Source organism: Triticum aestivum, chromosome 2B, assembly GCF_018294505.1.
Source record: "Triticum aestivum cultivar Chinese Spring chromosome 2B, IWGSC CS RefSeq v2.1, whole genome shotgun sequence".
Lineage (NCBI taxonomy): Eukaryota > Viridiplantae > Streptophyta > Magnoliopsida > Poales > Poaceae > Triticum > Triticum aestivum.
The window spans coordinates 65,844,632-65,860,426 of record NC_057798.1 but is presented as its reverse complement, the minus strand read 5'-3'; the positions used below and the strand labels follow the sequence as shown (position 1 = coordinate 65,860,426).

Sequence of the window (15,795 nt, the reverse complement as noted above, 5' to 3'; positions counted from 1 at the left end):
ACTGCATCTTTGTTGATCAAGATTTATGTATCTATAGAGACCGATGGACAGACCTCGATTACCCAATGTACGCACTAAACACTACTCCCTCCGTCCCGTAATGTAAGACGTTTTTTGACACTACACTAATGTCAAAAAACGTCCTATATTATGGGACGGAGGGAGTACAATACATTAGAATCTATCATTTGTTTTTCAAGAAAGAAATAGTGGAATGCCGTTTACAGAAATATTTCAGTTCAGCAAACTGAACTGCAACTATACGCAGGGCCTTGAGAGCTTAACTGATATTGCTGCCCGCCATCAGGACAGCTTCAGTGATGCAGCGTGGGAAAGAAAAGGCCTGGTCGATGCTGAACCGACGCGAGAGAAACCTGGCGACTGAGAACGTTTTTAGTCCCACCTCGGCTAGCTACGAGGGGCTGGGTGCAGAGCTCGGCTATAAGAGGGAGGGGGGCGCGGGCGTTGAGAGGCATCTTTGCGCTTGGGGCAATGACGCAGCTAGTGAGGTAATACCGAGGCGCGTCAATTGCTGGTTGAAAACTATTTCCAAACCCCCTCTGTGGCTCTCCCTTTGTGGAGGGCCACTGAGAATTTCTGAAAGGGCTCCTTCTCCTTCGGGACTGGGTAAAGCCCTACAATACCTTGAATTCAAATCTTTTCTGGCTATGAAATATTTCAAAAGAGTTAACACAAAACTAATCACGTACGTACCTTATTTCCACTGACAACAAACGTGATGGTAAAATACCTTATTACGCCACTCACAACAAATACAGGGTTGATGAATTCTCGTGTCTACACAACTGACTCACATATACAACCGTACACTCCGTATTCACGTAGGAAGGCATCACGTATGTACAGGATGAACAAAGAATGCACGAGCACCAAGTACCAACAATGGCCGCCGACACGCCATCATCTCTCAAACCAAACCAAACCATTCCAAATCACACAAACTCAAAGCGCATGAGGAGCTTGACGTTGGGGAGCTTGTTCCCCTTGCGGTCGAACAGCGCCACCGCGCGGATCCCGGGCTGAAGCTCCGACACCGGCAGCACCGTCTGCCCCGCAAAGTCGTCCTTCTCCGACATGTCGTACTCGTGCGCCTCCACCCGCAGCAGCGCCAGCTCCGGCACCGTCAGGTCGAACGAGAACTCCTCCCCCCACACCGGCACCCAGTTGTCCTCCACCGCCTTGGTCTTCTTCATCACCGAGTCCGCCGGGACGCCGGCGATCCCGACCTGTCACCCAACGGATACATGCAGGGTTCAGTCTGACGCTGTTTCAGATAAATGGATACTGTTTTAGGTTCTTGTTACTGAACTCATTCAGCTTTGTAATTGCAGTTCACAGTTGTAAGATATCTATCAGCATTCAGTTTGATGTTTCAGAGATATGGTTATTGCGTTTCGGTTCTTGTTACTGATTTCATCGAGCTTTTGGGTTGCGATGATGGTTGTAAGCTATCGATGTGCCAAATTAGTTTTCATTCATACCCGTGCGTAAAAATCTGGAGGAGAATATTGGTCAAAGTGAGTCTGCTTGAAGTCCATCCGCCAACCATCTCCCATGTACACTTTCACCTGAAAATCAGCACTTCATTCGTCTCCTGAATTTCGAGTGGCACAAACAAAACTGGAGAGATGCCTGAAAAAGCCCATACCTTCAAGGTTTTCTTAACAGGCTGAGGCTTTTTTGGATCGAAAACTTCCGGCTCGGACTGCATCAAGAAATCCGGTTTCTTCACGTAGCCACAGCCACCATTGGCTTTATAAAATCCATGCATTAACCAAAGAGCTCTTCCATATCCCTGCAAGGAATATCATGCAGTTATAACACGCCAGTACGAAAGGGACGACATATGACCAATAAACATTAACTTCTTGCCCAACTTTAGGCAAGTGTATGTCCGAATTGATGACAGATTGTGATCTGCCGAACCTAAAGCATTCCCATGTTAAATATTGCACGCACATAGAGCATCAGAACCTATCTACTCCGTAGCACCTAGTCACAGCAAGTCAATAATGCATGTTATCAACTCCTTGATTTTTTTAGTTAGGGCTTGGGTTTGTACAGGAGACCAGGAACTGCTGCAAAATGTGCCAATCATCAGCAATAGAACCTATCTAGTAACTATCACAGTAAGTCGGTAATGCACGTTATCAGGTCCTTGATTTCTTTAGTAGGGCTTGTCCAGGAACTGCTGCAAAATGTGCTGATCGTCAGCCCTTGCTAGGTGGATTATCTCGATTTTACATATGGCACAGATTGCATCCCACTTCAGTTCATATAAGAAGATAAGGGTTATTTCGCATTGACCTAGTATAACTATAATCATCTATATATTTCTGCCATTTGATATGTGATGTGATTGCAACTCCCACTGGATTTACTTAATTGGATGTTCAGAGCATAAAGCAAGACCATTGCCCTGGGATAGATTACTCGGAAACAGAAACGCACCTGCATATTGAAGGCTACCATCTGAGCACCATGCACCCAACCAATAAATGGATTGTAGTTGGATGAAGTAACCCGAGTGCCCTTTGGGTATATCCTCAGTAGATTCCTCTGTGTAAACCTTGTTAGCAAAATTATTGAAAACTTCAGTAAGATTAAACAAAAGAGGATCTCTGACTATTAAAGATAGAAATAAATGATACGAGCTATTTTATTTAGATATATACCTCACTATTTCGGTGCCATGATTAACTACAGCTTTGGCAAGCTGTTGCTCGCTCAAACTGAGCCGCCTAACTTTGTTCGGGTCACACTTCAAGGCATCAGACGTAGTACCCCCCTTTGGCTTTCCTGCTCTTATAGTAATAAGGCGCTTATACTGTGGAGCTAGATGCTGTTGCATTTTCTGTTCGTCCTCATCGTCGTCGTCCTCATCGCCGTCTCTACGGTTCTCTGAGGCATCATCTTCCTGCTGACAGAGCACAGACAATTGTGTAGGTAAAATTTTGCTGACTGCCAGGACAAAAGAGAGCAGAAATTTGAGAACTCCAAGCACGTACTTTAGCAGATTGGATTTCAGTCTTGAAATCTGGGACTTCTGTTCCCCAAGCCGCATCATCGTCAGTTCCTTTGCCAGGATTCTGCTCCGCATCACCGTCTTTCGCGGCACCACCATCCTTGGCTTCAAGGTACTCCTTTGGGGGCTTTGTTGATAGGAGCACGCGACCCTTGAGGGACTCAGGTGAAGGGAGCTCTTTGGGATGTTCTTCTTCAGGGTAGTACAGTATGGTGCCAAACACTTCAAGGACCATCTATGGAGATTTTCAGAAGCACCTGTTAGCTAGAGAAGTGCAGATCTCCTGGATGGAGATAACAAAAATTTCAGGAGCAAGTACAGCTACCTTGGCAACTTTGTCCTGCAGCTCGGGTGTAAGGTGGTCTTCGAGTGTGATGATAACCGGGTAGGGAGACGCGGCGAAAGCATATTCTTTGATGGATTTCAAGCATTTCAGCAGCGAAACCGGGGTGGTCAAAGTCCTGTTCAGAATTGGCAAGACAGCAGCACACGGTGTAAGATTCAGCCCCCCTTATTTTATCGGCAGCGTGAGCGAGTCACCTATGAAATGTTCGTTTTCTGCAAACTGAATTTGTTTTATTTTCCTGTAAAACTAAGAACTGAGTGCTGCACTCTGCATCCTTGTTTCATTCGAGCAATGGAGCAGGGGAGCTTTCTGTTTGTCTAAAAATATACACCTACGAAATCGAGGCGCGCAATCTTTTCCTCCATCGATTGCATCGAAGAGGAAAGACTAAGCTAGTGGACGGTGGATTCGATGTGGGGAATAGCATCCTAATGGAGTATGTAGGAAGCAGCAAAGTAGTCGTGGCAACCTGCCATGGAGGATGCTGATGTCGTCCTTGGCGGAGTTGGGCCACATGTCGAGCTCGATGACCCGGACGCCGCGCTGCAGGGCCTTGATGATGGGGACGTCGCTGCAGTCGCTGCTGAGCTGGTTGCCGGTGAGGTACGAGTTGTGGCCCGTGTAGACGTAGTAGTGGGAGAGGGGCTGGGACATGTCGTGGTGGACCTGGGGCCGGCGGACGGGCGGGTTGAGGTCGGCGGAGAAGAGGAAGCGGTGGAAGTCGTCGAGGCCGAGCAGCTGGCCGCGGCCGAGGCGCGGGAGGCGCGGGCCGGCGCGCTGGTGCTGGTGTCCCTGCAGGCGGATCTGGTCCAGCAGGCGGTCCGCCTCGCCCTCGGCGTCGTCGGCGGCGTCGGGGTCGGAGGACTCGAGGTAGCGGCGCAGGCCGTCGGCGCCCATGGTGGCTGCCCCGCCGGAGTGCACGGCGAAGAGCGCCCGCACGTCGTCCGGCGGCGGCGCGTCCGTCCAGCGGTACCGGCGCTTGAAGACGAGGCAGCACTTGTAGGTGCCCATGGCTTTGGAAGTTTGGAGTTTGGCCGGCAGGGATTGGGTTGGGTTGGTTTGTTGCTGCTGGCGGCTTGCTTGCTTGGGTCGTCGGCGATGTATCCGTAGGGGAGACTGGTAGAGGGAGAAACAGGGGAGGGGGAGAGAGGGGAAGGCGAAAGGGATGGAGGGAAGGAGACGGATGGAGGTGGGGTGTTAATTAACTGTCGGCACACAAATGGCACTCAACTGCACTCCATCTCCTAGATCAATTTTGCTCAATAATAATAATAATAATAATCTATTAGATCAAAATTCCAATTTTGTCTAAAGAAAAACTTCAAATTTTTAAATAAAATGTTAACCATATACCCCCTTCGATTCATATGAATTGTGGAGTATCTCCTTTTCATATTTTTTTTTGGAAAAACAAATACTAACACTATAAATACATGCACTAAAAAACACAGACGCGCATTCGTGAAGTGAGAGTGCTCAGTTGGTTAGGTATTTTGTGGTGGAACCAACCCACGAAGAAAAGTCTAGACTTAGCGTTGATGTTCGCATTTTCTTGAATTTATTCCAGGTCTTCTCGTGATGTGCATTTAGTGTGAGCAGACGTTTTCATCAACTACAATGACGTTTGTGAAGACTTCATCAATCTCAACATGTTGTGTCGGCTTATTATCTTCTAGGTCTTCACATAAATAGGGTGTATGCAAGATGCCAACTATACTAGGCAATTCCATAGATGCAATCGCCTTCTCCTCCCGCCTGCCGCCTTGTCTCTAGTGGCATTAGGGCCATAGCAACAAGGTGGATCCCGGTCCTTGTTGGCAGGAGGGTTTTGTTTTTAGATATTTCTTGGAGTTTTGTTAGGTTTGTGTCATGCTCAGAAAGACGAGACGGTGGCGGCTCCCTGAAGATGGAATAAGGTACTCCCAACATAGCTGAAAGATCGTGGATGTCGCCTAGAGGGGGTGAATAGGCGCTACCATTTAGGCTTGAGCAAATGCGGAATAAACCTAGCGGTTGATTTGTCAAGCACAAAACCTACAACAACTATGCTCACCTATGTGCACCAACAACTTATGCTAAGCAAGATAAACTACTAAGTGATAGCAAGATATATGACAAGAAACAATATGGTTATCACAAAAAAGTGCATAAGTAAAGAGCTCGGGTAAGAGATAATCGAGGCACGCCGAGACGACGATGTATGCCGAAGTTCAACCCTTGCGGATGCAAATCTTCGTTTGGAGCGGTGTGGAGGCACAATGCACCCCAAGAAGCCACTAGGGCCACCATAATCTCCTCATGCCCTCGCACAATGCAAGATGCCGTGATTCCACTAAGGGACCCTTGAGCGCGGCCACCTAACCCGTACAAATGGCAACCCGTGGGGGCGGTCACTGAACCCGTACACTTTGGTAACCCTTGGGGGCGGTCGCTGAAACCCGTTAGAATGCTCGGGGCGATCTCCACAACCTAATTAGAGACCCCACACTTGCCCAGAGCTTTACACCATAATGATTGGGCTCCAAACACCACCAACCGTCTAGGGCACCAAGGCACCCAAGAGGAACAAGCTCAAGGGTACCAAGCACCCAAGAGTAATAAGCTTCTCAACTTGTAACTTCCATGTATCACCGTGAAGAACTCAAACCGATGCACCAAATGCAATGATAAGGGCACACGGAGTGCCCAAGTCCTTCTCTCCCAAATCCTGCCAAAGCAACTAATGCTAGGGAGGAGAATGAGAGAAAGAACAAGAAGGAGAACACCTAAGAACTCTAAGATCTAGATCCAAGGGGTTCCCCTCACATAGAGGAGAACTGGTTGGTGAAAACATAGATCTAGATCTCCTCTCTCTTTTCCCTCAAGAACTAGCAAGAATCATCGGAGGGATTGAGAGATAGCAAGATCAAGAAGGTCAACAATGGGGAAGAACAAAAGCTAGAAGGATAAGGTTCAATGGGGAAGAAGACTCTCTTTTATAGGTGGGAAAAATCCAACCGTTATGTGCTCAGCCCGCACACGAGCGGGAATACCGCTCCATCGGGCGATAACAAGAAAATAGAGCAGCGACAAAGAACCTTGGGGCGGTAGTGCCGCCGGAGCGGTACCACCGCTCATCCCAGCGGTACTACCGCGGGAGAAGCAGAACACAGGAGCAGAGCGGGCAGGGCAGAGCATAGCGCAGCGGTAGTAGCGGTACTACCGCCCAACAAGGGCAGTACTACCGCTTATAGGCGGTACCGTCACACCTCACTTCTGCCCTACTACAGTTGAACCCGACACGAAAAACAGAACCCCAAGAAAGCAGCGGTGGTAGCCATAGAACTGGACAACAGAAGTACCGCTTACAAGCGGTACTACCGCTGCCCAGAGCGGTACTACCGCAGGGGTGCATCAAGCAAGCCCCCAAGCAAAACAGATGCAACAAGAAAAACAGAGCTGCCATAACTTCTGGATATGAGCTCCGAATTGAGCAAACTCAACCTTGTTGGATAGATGACGACGAGTAGCATCCAAATAGCTAACCTCCAACAGAGAAGAACCGACATAACCTCTAACATCGAAAACATCATAGAAGATGCATATGTGAACTTCATTTTCGATGAACTCGAGCTTGTCATGAAGATGACCAAAAACTCTAAAACTCACACAGAGAAAAAACAAACAAGAACCAAGAAAGATGATGCAAGGATGCAATGGTTTGAGCTCTCTACGAACGATATGATCAAGCTACTCACTTGAGAGCCCCCTTGATAGTACGACAATCGATCCTATAACCCGGTCTCCAAATACCACCATGAGACCGGTAAAATAGAAAACATGTCAAGGGAAAACCTTTGCCTTGCGCATATTCCACTTGAGCTAGATGATGGCGATCTTGTCCTCCTCAAGATGGACCACCTTTCTTGATTGCGTTGGGTCGATGAAGACTAGTTGATTGCTCCAGCATACTCCATTATGGGTGAGCTACTCTTCGGCACATCTTCAAAAGTCCATTGTCATCACAATGAACGACAAGCTTCAAGCACGATCTATTCGTGATGCTTCACTTGAACTTGCACACTGCAACCTTGATGACGATCACCACTTGATGTCATCCTCCGTGGGTTATATGATATCGTCCTTTTGATGCACGACCATGAAAACATACCTAAACCCACAAACAACTCTCGCGTAGACCATGGGTTAGTACACAAAGTGTAATGGACAATGCTTACCCCACCATGAGATCACTTGATCCCTCTCGGTACATCTTGTATGCTTTGTGTGTTGATCAACTTGATTCACTCTTTGACTTAGTCTTGATCAACCTTTCACATGACCAATCTTTAGATAATTCCTTAAATAGCACGTTGGTCATCACATACTCTCCTTGAAACCAACAAATGGATTTTAAGAAAAGCCTATGGACAAATTCTTCAAATACAACTCAAGGCAACCATTAGTCCATATAGATTGTCATCAATCACCAAAACCAAACATGGTTGCACCACATATTCTTTCAACAACCCCCGTCCTGGTGGTGCGTATAATATCGTTGGTGGGTGTGTGTCTCCGGCGGATCTGTCCTTGATGGATTTGCTCGAATCCAGTCGTAATTCGTCTATGTTTGTGTATCTGTAGGTTGGATCTTTCCGATCCACGCTATTCTTCAACGGCAACGGTTGCTGTTCTGGTGCGCTGGTCCTATGGAGTCTTAGCACGACGACTTCCCGACTGTCTACTACAACAAGTTTTGCCCGGTTTTAGTGAGGGAGAGGCGATGACAACGACGCGTCTTTGGCTCGCTTTAGTAATTGTAGTCATCGCTAGGTGATCTATGCATCTGGTTGTAATTTTTATTATTTTTGATGTTCGTTGTACTACCATAATTAAAAATTAATGCATTGAATGTTTAAGAAAAAAACAGTGTGTGCGTTTGCGTTCATACATTGAGTTATTTTTTCGGTGGAAGGGAATTCCCCCACCTGAATGTGGAGTGTGATATGTATGTATGATCATGCCAAAGAAACACGCGCGTACAAGAAAATATCCGGTGGAGACTTTTTCATTCCTTGCCTCATGCATAATAAACACCGTCGAAAAACAATAGTAATAATTTAGGATTAGTTTGTATTTGGCGGTTTAAGTGAATCCGGGATTCGGTTGAGAGACAAGGACGCAGGCATGAATATGACAAAGACATGCTGTGCTAGCCTGCTAGGTGGCTGTGCTCGACTGGAGTGTTGCTGAGTCAACCCTTATATTGTACCGGCCACGTGTGGCATATCTTTTATATTTAAATAGCTAGCCCCATTGACTATTTTTCTCAACATGCAAGCGTACCACATCATCGCACAACATGCACGAGAAAAACCCCACACTCATTATCATATGTCTCGCAACATGCAAGCATGCCACTTCATCATGAAACTTGCATGAAAAAAGACCTATCTCAACATGCGAATTTCTATTCTATTATTCTATTTATTTTTAATAAACATTTTACAACTATATAGTGATCAAACATAATAAAGTATATGTAGTTTCAGTTTTATCCTTTTATATATGTTTCATACAATGAATCACATTGAGATATGTTACAAGATATTCCCGTAACAACGTGCAGGGTATCATCTAGTTTTACCAGAAACGCCGGCGTTCGGCCTACGTGTGCAATGCGTGTGGGGCCCACCCTCCCCCGACATGCATTATGGAGTCACCATCTTCCATGGATAACGCTCGGTGGACATAAATATCCGTTGTGTGGCTTAGCCACGGTACACGTGTCTTGGCCTGGTATGAGCTCACGGTCGCATTGGAGGTGCTGGGATAGGGACAGAAGGAGGGATAGTTGTGCCACCGCAGTTCAACAATGCCAAGTGCGGTAGGAAACGACGATTTTTTTTAGGCAAAGAAAAAGAAAAGGAAATGAAGCCGGACTTAGCTTTGGCAAGCAAGAGCAAGGCATCCAGTGCTTTCCTTTGCGATTTTCTGTTCGGGGTCGGAATTTATTATGTGGAGGCCCCGGACGGGCCCATTTGTGTCTGTCGGCACCTTTGCTTTGCTTTTTCTTTGATTGAAGTGGAAAATATGCCGGTACGTGCGTTGCGTACTATTTTTAGCGGGTGAGCGGAATACGAAAAGAATTGGCATATCCTTCTTCTCGTCACGCGCTTCAGCCAGCTGCCACGGGCCTGTCATTTCCAAGCTGTAAAGACTTCTCTTTTTCAAGACTTGAAACTGCGGAGGGAGCGAGGGAGAACTAACACTTGCTTGCTTTAGAGCCACTCCAGTAGATCCCGTAAAACCTCATCAGAATGCTTTTTTCAAGTGGATCCACGGGACGGTTAGAAAAAACCGGTCCGAACAGGTCTGATAAAAACGACCCGGCCTGTAAGATCTTTACGGGAGGCCGGTAAACCGCCCCTGATACCTCTATATATGCCGCCGAGACGTTTTAGGATTCTCATCCTCCTCCGCCACATTTTTTTTACTCTAGCGATAAATCGAGAGAGCTCCGACATCGTTTTCCGGCGAGTTGAGCCACCCGAGGTGAGAGGAGATGCTGTGCTCGGGCGGCGGGAGGGGTGGCGGAGGAAGGCTTGGCAAGGAGTCGTCTCGCAAGCGCCGCAACGACGCAGAGGCCGTGAGACCCACCATCCGCCCGCCGATGGAGGAATGGCGCAAGGGGCAGGCGCGCACGTGCGGCGCCCGCTCGCACAGCGCCAGAGCACGGGCGTGGAGGAACTTCTACCGCCTCGACTGCATCTTCTCCCCGGGATCAAGCGTCACCGGGAGGCGGAGAAGGTGTGATTCGAGGCCAAGGAGGCCACCCCGGAGATGAAGCTGCAGCGGCACGGGTGGAGGCGTTGTTCGCAAGTCCTCTCTAGCACCCTCATGGAGTATCACCGCCACGGTAACCCACCCGGCGATGACAGCGGCGACGGTGATGAGTAGATCTAGTAGTATGCTAGTATGCACACCGTTTAAGTATGAACTATGTTTAATTTCCGTTTTTATTAAGTATGAACTCGGGTATGTAGTATGAACTATGTTTTTATGTATGAACTCTGGTGATGTTTTCAGTGGCGCAGATTGCGAGTTTGAATATGCGCTATACGTTTACTGGATCTATTCTGTCTCGGTGTCCGTCATCCTGCTTTGAGATACCGTAAACAATTTTCCCAGGATGGGTGTTTACCGGATCTGCTAGAGATGCTCTTAGGGCAAGCTATCGGGTTGGCCTCTGATTTCACTACTGGGTCAGACTGAGATTAAGGGTTTGTTTGGATCACAGCCGGGACCAGCCTTACCGATTTTCTAGACGTTGACTGGTTGATTGGCTCACGTTTGGTTGAAAGCCAATATTTCGGATCTACGGCAAATGGTTGGTCGGGTGTTAAGTTTTTGAGCCGAATCGATGAACTGTGCGCCAAAAAATTGGCAGCCCCCGATTTTTGGCTGGGCAGGTATGAGCGGCATCCAAACAGCCCCTAAGACTTGAGTTAGGGAATCCAAAACTTGAAAGTGGGCACAACTATGTCTTGCTTGATACGAGACAATATCACGTCTCACCTAATGCAGACGTCAGAATGGTCGGACCAGCGCGGGACACAAGCCTTCGGTGCTCTTTTTTCATAGTTTTCCTTCCATTTTTTTACACTTGCTTATATTTCGAAATATTTTCAATATATCTATTATAAAACTCACTCTACATACAATTTAAAATGTTAATACTGCATTTAAAAAAAATGGTAAACATCAATAGAAAAATATTTCTAATGCATATGAAAATAGTACAATGTGTATGCAAAAAAGTAGAATTCAAAACAAGAATATGAGAAAATGTTAATCGTGTATTTGAAAAATCTTAAACGTCTATATCTAAAATATTACTGATGTATAAAAAAAAATATAAAACGTGTATGTAAAAAGGAAGGCATAGAAAAATATAAGTTTTCAAATATGTTAATCATGTATATGAACAATGTTAATCGTGTATATAAAAAATGTTCCTGGTGTTTACATAAAATGTAGAATGTGTATGAAAATGAGTCAACATAAAAAATATGTTTGATAAAAATATTAATCATGATTTTTTTTAAATCTTCAAGACCTACACCATTTTTTATTCAATTAAAAAACATTCGCAGGTTAAAAAATGTTTATCGGCATAAAATAATTACGTGAACTTTTAAAGAAATTATTCACGTATTTTTGAAAAATGTACATGAAATATTAAAAATGTTTATACTATGTTAAAAATGTCGCGTAGTTTCAAACAAATGTTTATTGCCATTAGTAAAATATTCAACCTGTATTTGAAAAATGTTCACCATGTTTTCGAAAAAGTCTTCCAAACCATATATCAAAAGAAAACTGTACATCTTGTATTTGAAATGTTGAAGGTGTATTAAAAAGATGTTTCATGGATACACTCAAAATGTATATCGTGTATTGACTTTTTTAGATGCGTTAAAAAAAGAATACAATTAAAAACCGACAAAAACAAAAGCAAAACCAAAGAAAACAAAAAAAGATAAGAAAAATCCAAATGAAAACTGATAAAGAGACAACAAAACTGTTGAAAAAGAAAGTGACAACAGAGCAAGAAATGAAGAAATCCGATGAAAAAGAAAACAGAAAAAGCAGACAAAAACAAGTGAGGAAACAAAGAAAACCAAAGAGAAAACAAAAAATCAAAAAAGGAAAAGGCCTACAAAAAACCGAGCCAAAACCAGTACAACGCTGAACAAAACCACAAGCGTGCCTATCGAAACCCAGTGGGGGAGTAAGGGAGATGGTACAACGTCGCCTCATGCGATCGTCCTGATGGGCCGCCGCAACACCACATGTGGTGCCGACGTTTTGTACTGTGGGAAATGATTTTAGTAGCCTTTCGCCCGGTTTTTGGAAGGTGTCATAGTGTATTTTATGTCTTTTTCTGCGTTTCTCTTTATCATCATTTTATATATTTTATTTATTTATCCATTCCCCCTTTCCCTTTTTCAAATGTGCATTGAATATTTTATAATAAAATAATTTTGTAACACATATTTAACATTTTATAAATGCCATGAATATAATTTTATAATGACAAAAACATTTGTCAAGTGTTAGAACATGTTTTGACTGTACCTTTTCAAATTATGCATAAAATTCTACATTTTCAAAAAATGTCACGGAAATATTTTTGAAAAGTGTGGTACTTTGTTAACTCTCTTGAACCTCTTTATGAATTGTACTAAACACTTTTCTAAAGTTAAGAACATATTTTTGAAACATGTTTGTTTTTGTATGGTATGAATATATATTTTTAACAATGCATGAACATTTCTTAATAATATCATGAACATTTTCTAAAATGTCACAACATTTTTTTTAAACGGACAGTATTGTCCTAATACAGCAAGAACACAATTTTAACACTCCCTGGATATTATTTTGTATACACAGTGACCATTTGAAAGCGGCATGGTGTAAACGAGGCCCAAGAATCATGGCATGTAACTGATGGATGCACCTGCAGATATTTTGACTGAAATAGCGTAAGGTAATTTAGATATAGGTAGACATATTTGGTTGGGCTTGCCTCATGACCCAACTCATGTATCTATGAACAATATCAACCAATAAAGTCGGGCGAGATTTCTCAAAAAAAAAAATGTAACTGATGGATGCACCTGCAGATATTTTGACTGAAATAGCGTAAGGTGGTGGTGCAAATAAAACACTAGCACAAAAAGAAATGATCCGCATTATTAGGCCACGGCCATGCATAATAAGAACGGTCCCAATACCCCTCACAATAACTGAGATATAGGGTCGTCGATGCGACATGTTATCATTCCACTCTGTTTTCTAGTCCATATATATATATATATATATATTTCGAAAAATAAACATCCCAGAACATCATTCATAGAGTTTGTCGTATTATTTGCGATATTTTTCAGCATTCTCATACTCTATAATTTGTTCTTAGCGGTGGTTCGCGATAATGGTTCAAGCACTGATTTGCAATAGCGGAGCACCACCTGGAAACTTGCAGCGTCAAGCCTGATTGAGACCAATGCATTGCTGTCCAAGTTTCTTCAGGCAACGCTGAAACAGAAGATGTTAATTATCCAATTCCCCCCATACCACCTTGCTTGTTCCGGGTAGCCAGTACACAGAGGTTTTTAATGTGGATCTCTGTTGCGAAGTTTATTGGGTCGAAGTTGCAGGGTGTAAGTTGAGGTGGAAGAAACCAAGTCAGGTAACCGATGGATGCATTCATTTCGGCGGTTTCATTCAACCACATATACACTGCAGATCTCTTGACTGAAAATGGAGTAAGATGGTGGTGCATGTCAAATTCAGGACGGTGGTAGGGACGGCATCGAACTGGCCGCTGTTTTTGTTTCAGCAACTGACAAGTAAGGCCCCTCTTGCAGAAACTTGATTAATCGCATTCAACCAAGTTTATGACTTGGGTTTCTGTTACGACTGCACTTCCAACCTTAATTTGTGTCGGTCAGCCAGGAAGTAACTGCGTTTTCATGGATGGAGTACTTGAAACTTGAGGCCATCTCCAATGGTGTCACTTTCAGTCAACCACTCACTTATGCCCACTTCCCTCCCACTTGGCGCCTAGGCTATAAGAACGATATGATATGAGAGCGGGTTGAGCACCTTGGATATTTGCAAGGCAGGGTGAACTGAAGATGGGTCTCAGCTCAAGCCTAGTGCCGGTGGCATCTGCACTGCTCCTCTTGTGCTGCTTCACTGCTCGTAAGCTACCATCTGCATATTTCCTACCTCAATTTCCGTCTGAAATGCACGATTATCAATCTCGACTCGAGTAGTAGACCTTCCAGACGGTTTGCCTAATCTGCTGCCATGGCAGGGAATGCTGCCGCTAATGGCAATGGCGGCGGTGGTCTGAGGCTGAACTACTACTCCGAGATCTGCCCGAGGGCGGAGCAGATCGTGAAGGAGCAGGTGAGGAGCCTGTACGAGGAACACGGCAACACGGCCGTGTCGTGGCTCCGGGCCCTCTTCCACGACTGCACCGTCAAGTCCTGCGACGCCTCGCTGCTCCTGGAGACCGACGCCGCCACGGGCCTCGTCTCCGAGCAGGCCTCCCCGAGGAGCTTCGGCATGCGCAACTTCAAGTACGTGGGCGCCATCAAGTCGGCGCTGGAGCGCGAGTGCCCGGGCACCGTCTCCTGCGCGGACCTCCTCGCGCTGACCGCCCGGGACGGCGCGGCCATGCTGGGCGGGCCGGCCGCGATCCCGATGCGGACGGGGCGGCGGGACGCCATGGAGAGCCAGTACGGCGAGGTGGAGCGGTACATCCCGAACCACAACGACACGGTGTCGGCGGTGCTGGCCCGGTTCGCGGCCATGGGGCTGGACGCGGAGGCCGTGGTGGCGCTGCTGGGCGCGCATTCGGTGGGCCGCGTCCACTGCAACAACCTGGTGGCCAGGCTGTACCCGGCGGTGGACGGCGGCATCGAGCCGGCGTACGGCGCGTACCTGCGGGGCCGGTGCCCGACGGCGGACGCGAGGGAGGACACCCGCGACGTGGCGTACGCGCGCAACGACCGCGCCACGCCCATGGTGCTCGACAACATGTACCACAAGAACCTGCTGAAAGGCCGGGGGCTGCTGCTCGTGGACCAGCGGCTCGCGTCCGACCCGCGCACCGCGCCGTTCGTGAAGAAGATGGCGGCTGATAACGGGTACTTTGGTGAGACGTTCGCGGCGGCGCTGGTGAGGATGTCGGAGAACGGGCCGCTCACCGGCGGGCAGGGGGAGGTCAGGAAGGACTGCAGGTTCGTCAACGCCAAGTAAGGGCTAGTGATCAGTGGTTCCCTCGTGGCAAGACGTGATCGTGTGTGTATGTATGCGCTAATAATTCAGAAGTGATGAAGGGGCCATGTATCATGTGTGGCTGTGTGCATGCTTGGCTTGCTGTATGAGCATGCATACCTTGCCTCCCTGCTATGCTGATGGGTATGCGTTATCCGAATTCGCTGTAGTATTCAACGTCTGGAACACTGAAAAATCTTTTTTTTTCAAGGATACGTCAAAGCTTGACGTATCGAGATCATAGATAGAAAAAGCCTAGAAAGGCAAAAAGTTTTACAACTTATCCACGGCTAGCATAGCCAAAACTCGACATGCGAATTACTCACTACTGGCCCACTCATCTACTCTAATCGGGAGCGATTTTGCCTCGCGCAGAAGGCCAGCCGCCCTCCAATCTTGCCCTTCCAACTCGATCTTCCTGAGAAGCTCACTCGTGGAAGGAGTGGCTCCATCAAACACGACCTCATTCCTATGCTTTCACAACATCCATGCAACCAGAGCAATTACAGTCCAGGTCTCCTTCCTGAGCTTTGGTTGTGGGTGTACGGAGGACCACCATTCCATC

At 46.3% G+C, this 15,795-nt stretch overlaps 2 protein-coding genes and 1 pseudogene across 3 annotated transcripts; 2 read left to right on the top strand and 1 right to left on the bottom strand.

Moving 5' to 3' along the window:
- Positions 1 to 474: 474 nt before the first annotated feature.
- LOC123047696 (uncharacterized) lies at positions 475 to 635 on the top strand (annotated as a pseudogene).
- Positions 636 to 737: 102 nt separating this feature from the next.
- LOC100682454 (phosphoinositide phospholipase C 2) lies at positions 738 to 4,568 on the bottom strand. 2 transcript variants are annotated; one of them, XM_044465981.1, is made up of 8 exons: positions 3,862 to 4,568; positions 3,372 to 3,507; positions 3,030 to 3,281; positions 2,697 to 2,938; positions 2,473 to 2,590; positions 1,670 to 1,816; positions 1,503 to 1,589; positions 738 to 1,247 (listed from the first exon to the last, which is right to left on the bottom strand). In XM_044465981.1, exons 1-8 carry the CDS (start codon positions 4,401 to 4,403, stop codon positions 954 to 956), a joined length of 1,818 nt encoding a protein of 605 aa, XP_044321916.1. In that variant the 5' UTR covers positions 4,404 to 4,568; the 3' UTR covers positions 738 to 953. The 2 variants fall into 2 exon arrangements, with proteins under 2 accessions (XP_044321916.1, XP_044321915.1); XM_044465980.1 differs by having other exon boundaries at positions 2,697 to 2,941; positions 3,862 to 4,567.
- A 9,403-nt stretch (positions 4,569 to 13,971) lies between these two features.
- Positions 13,972 to 15,440, top strand: LOC123040476 (peroxidase 21). The gene is made up of 2 exons (XM_044463312.1): positions 13,972 to 14,147; positions 14,263 to 15,440. The coding sequence occupies exons 1-2, from the start codon at positions 14,081 to 14,083 to the stop codon at positions 15,210 to 15,212; spliced, it is 1,017 nt and encodes a 338-aa protein (XP_044319247.1). The 5' UTR covers positions 13,972 to 14,080; the 3' UTR covers positions 15,213 to 15,440.
- Positions 15,441 to 15,795: the final 355 nt, after the last annotated feature.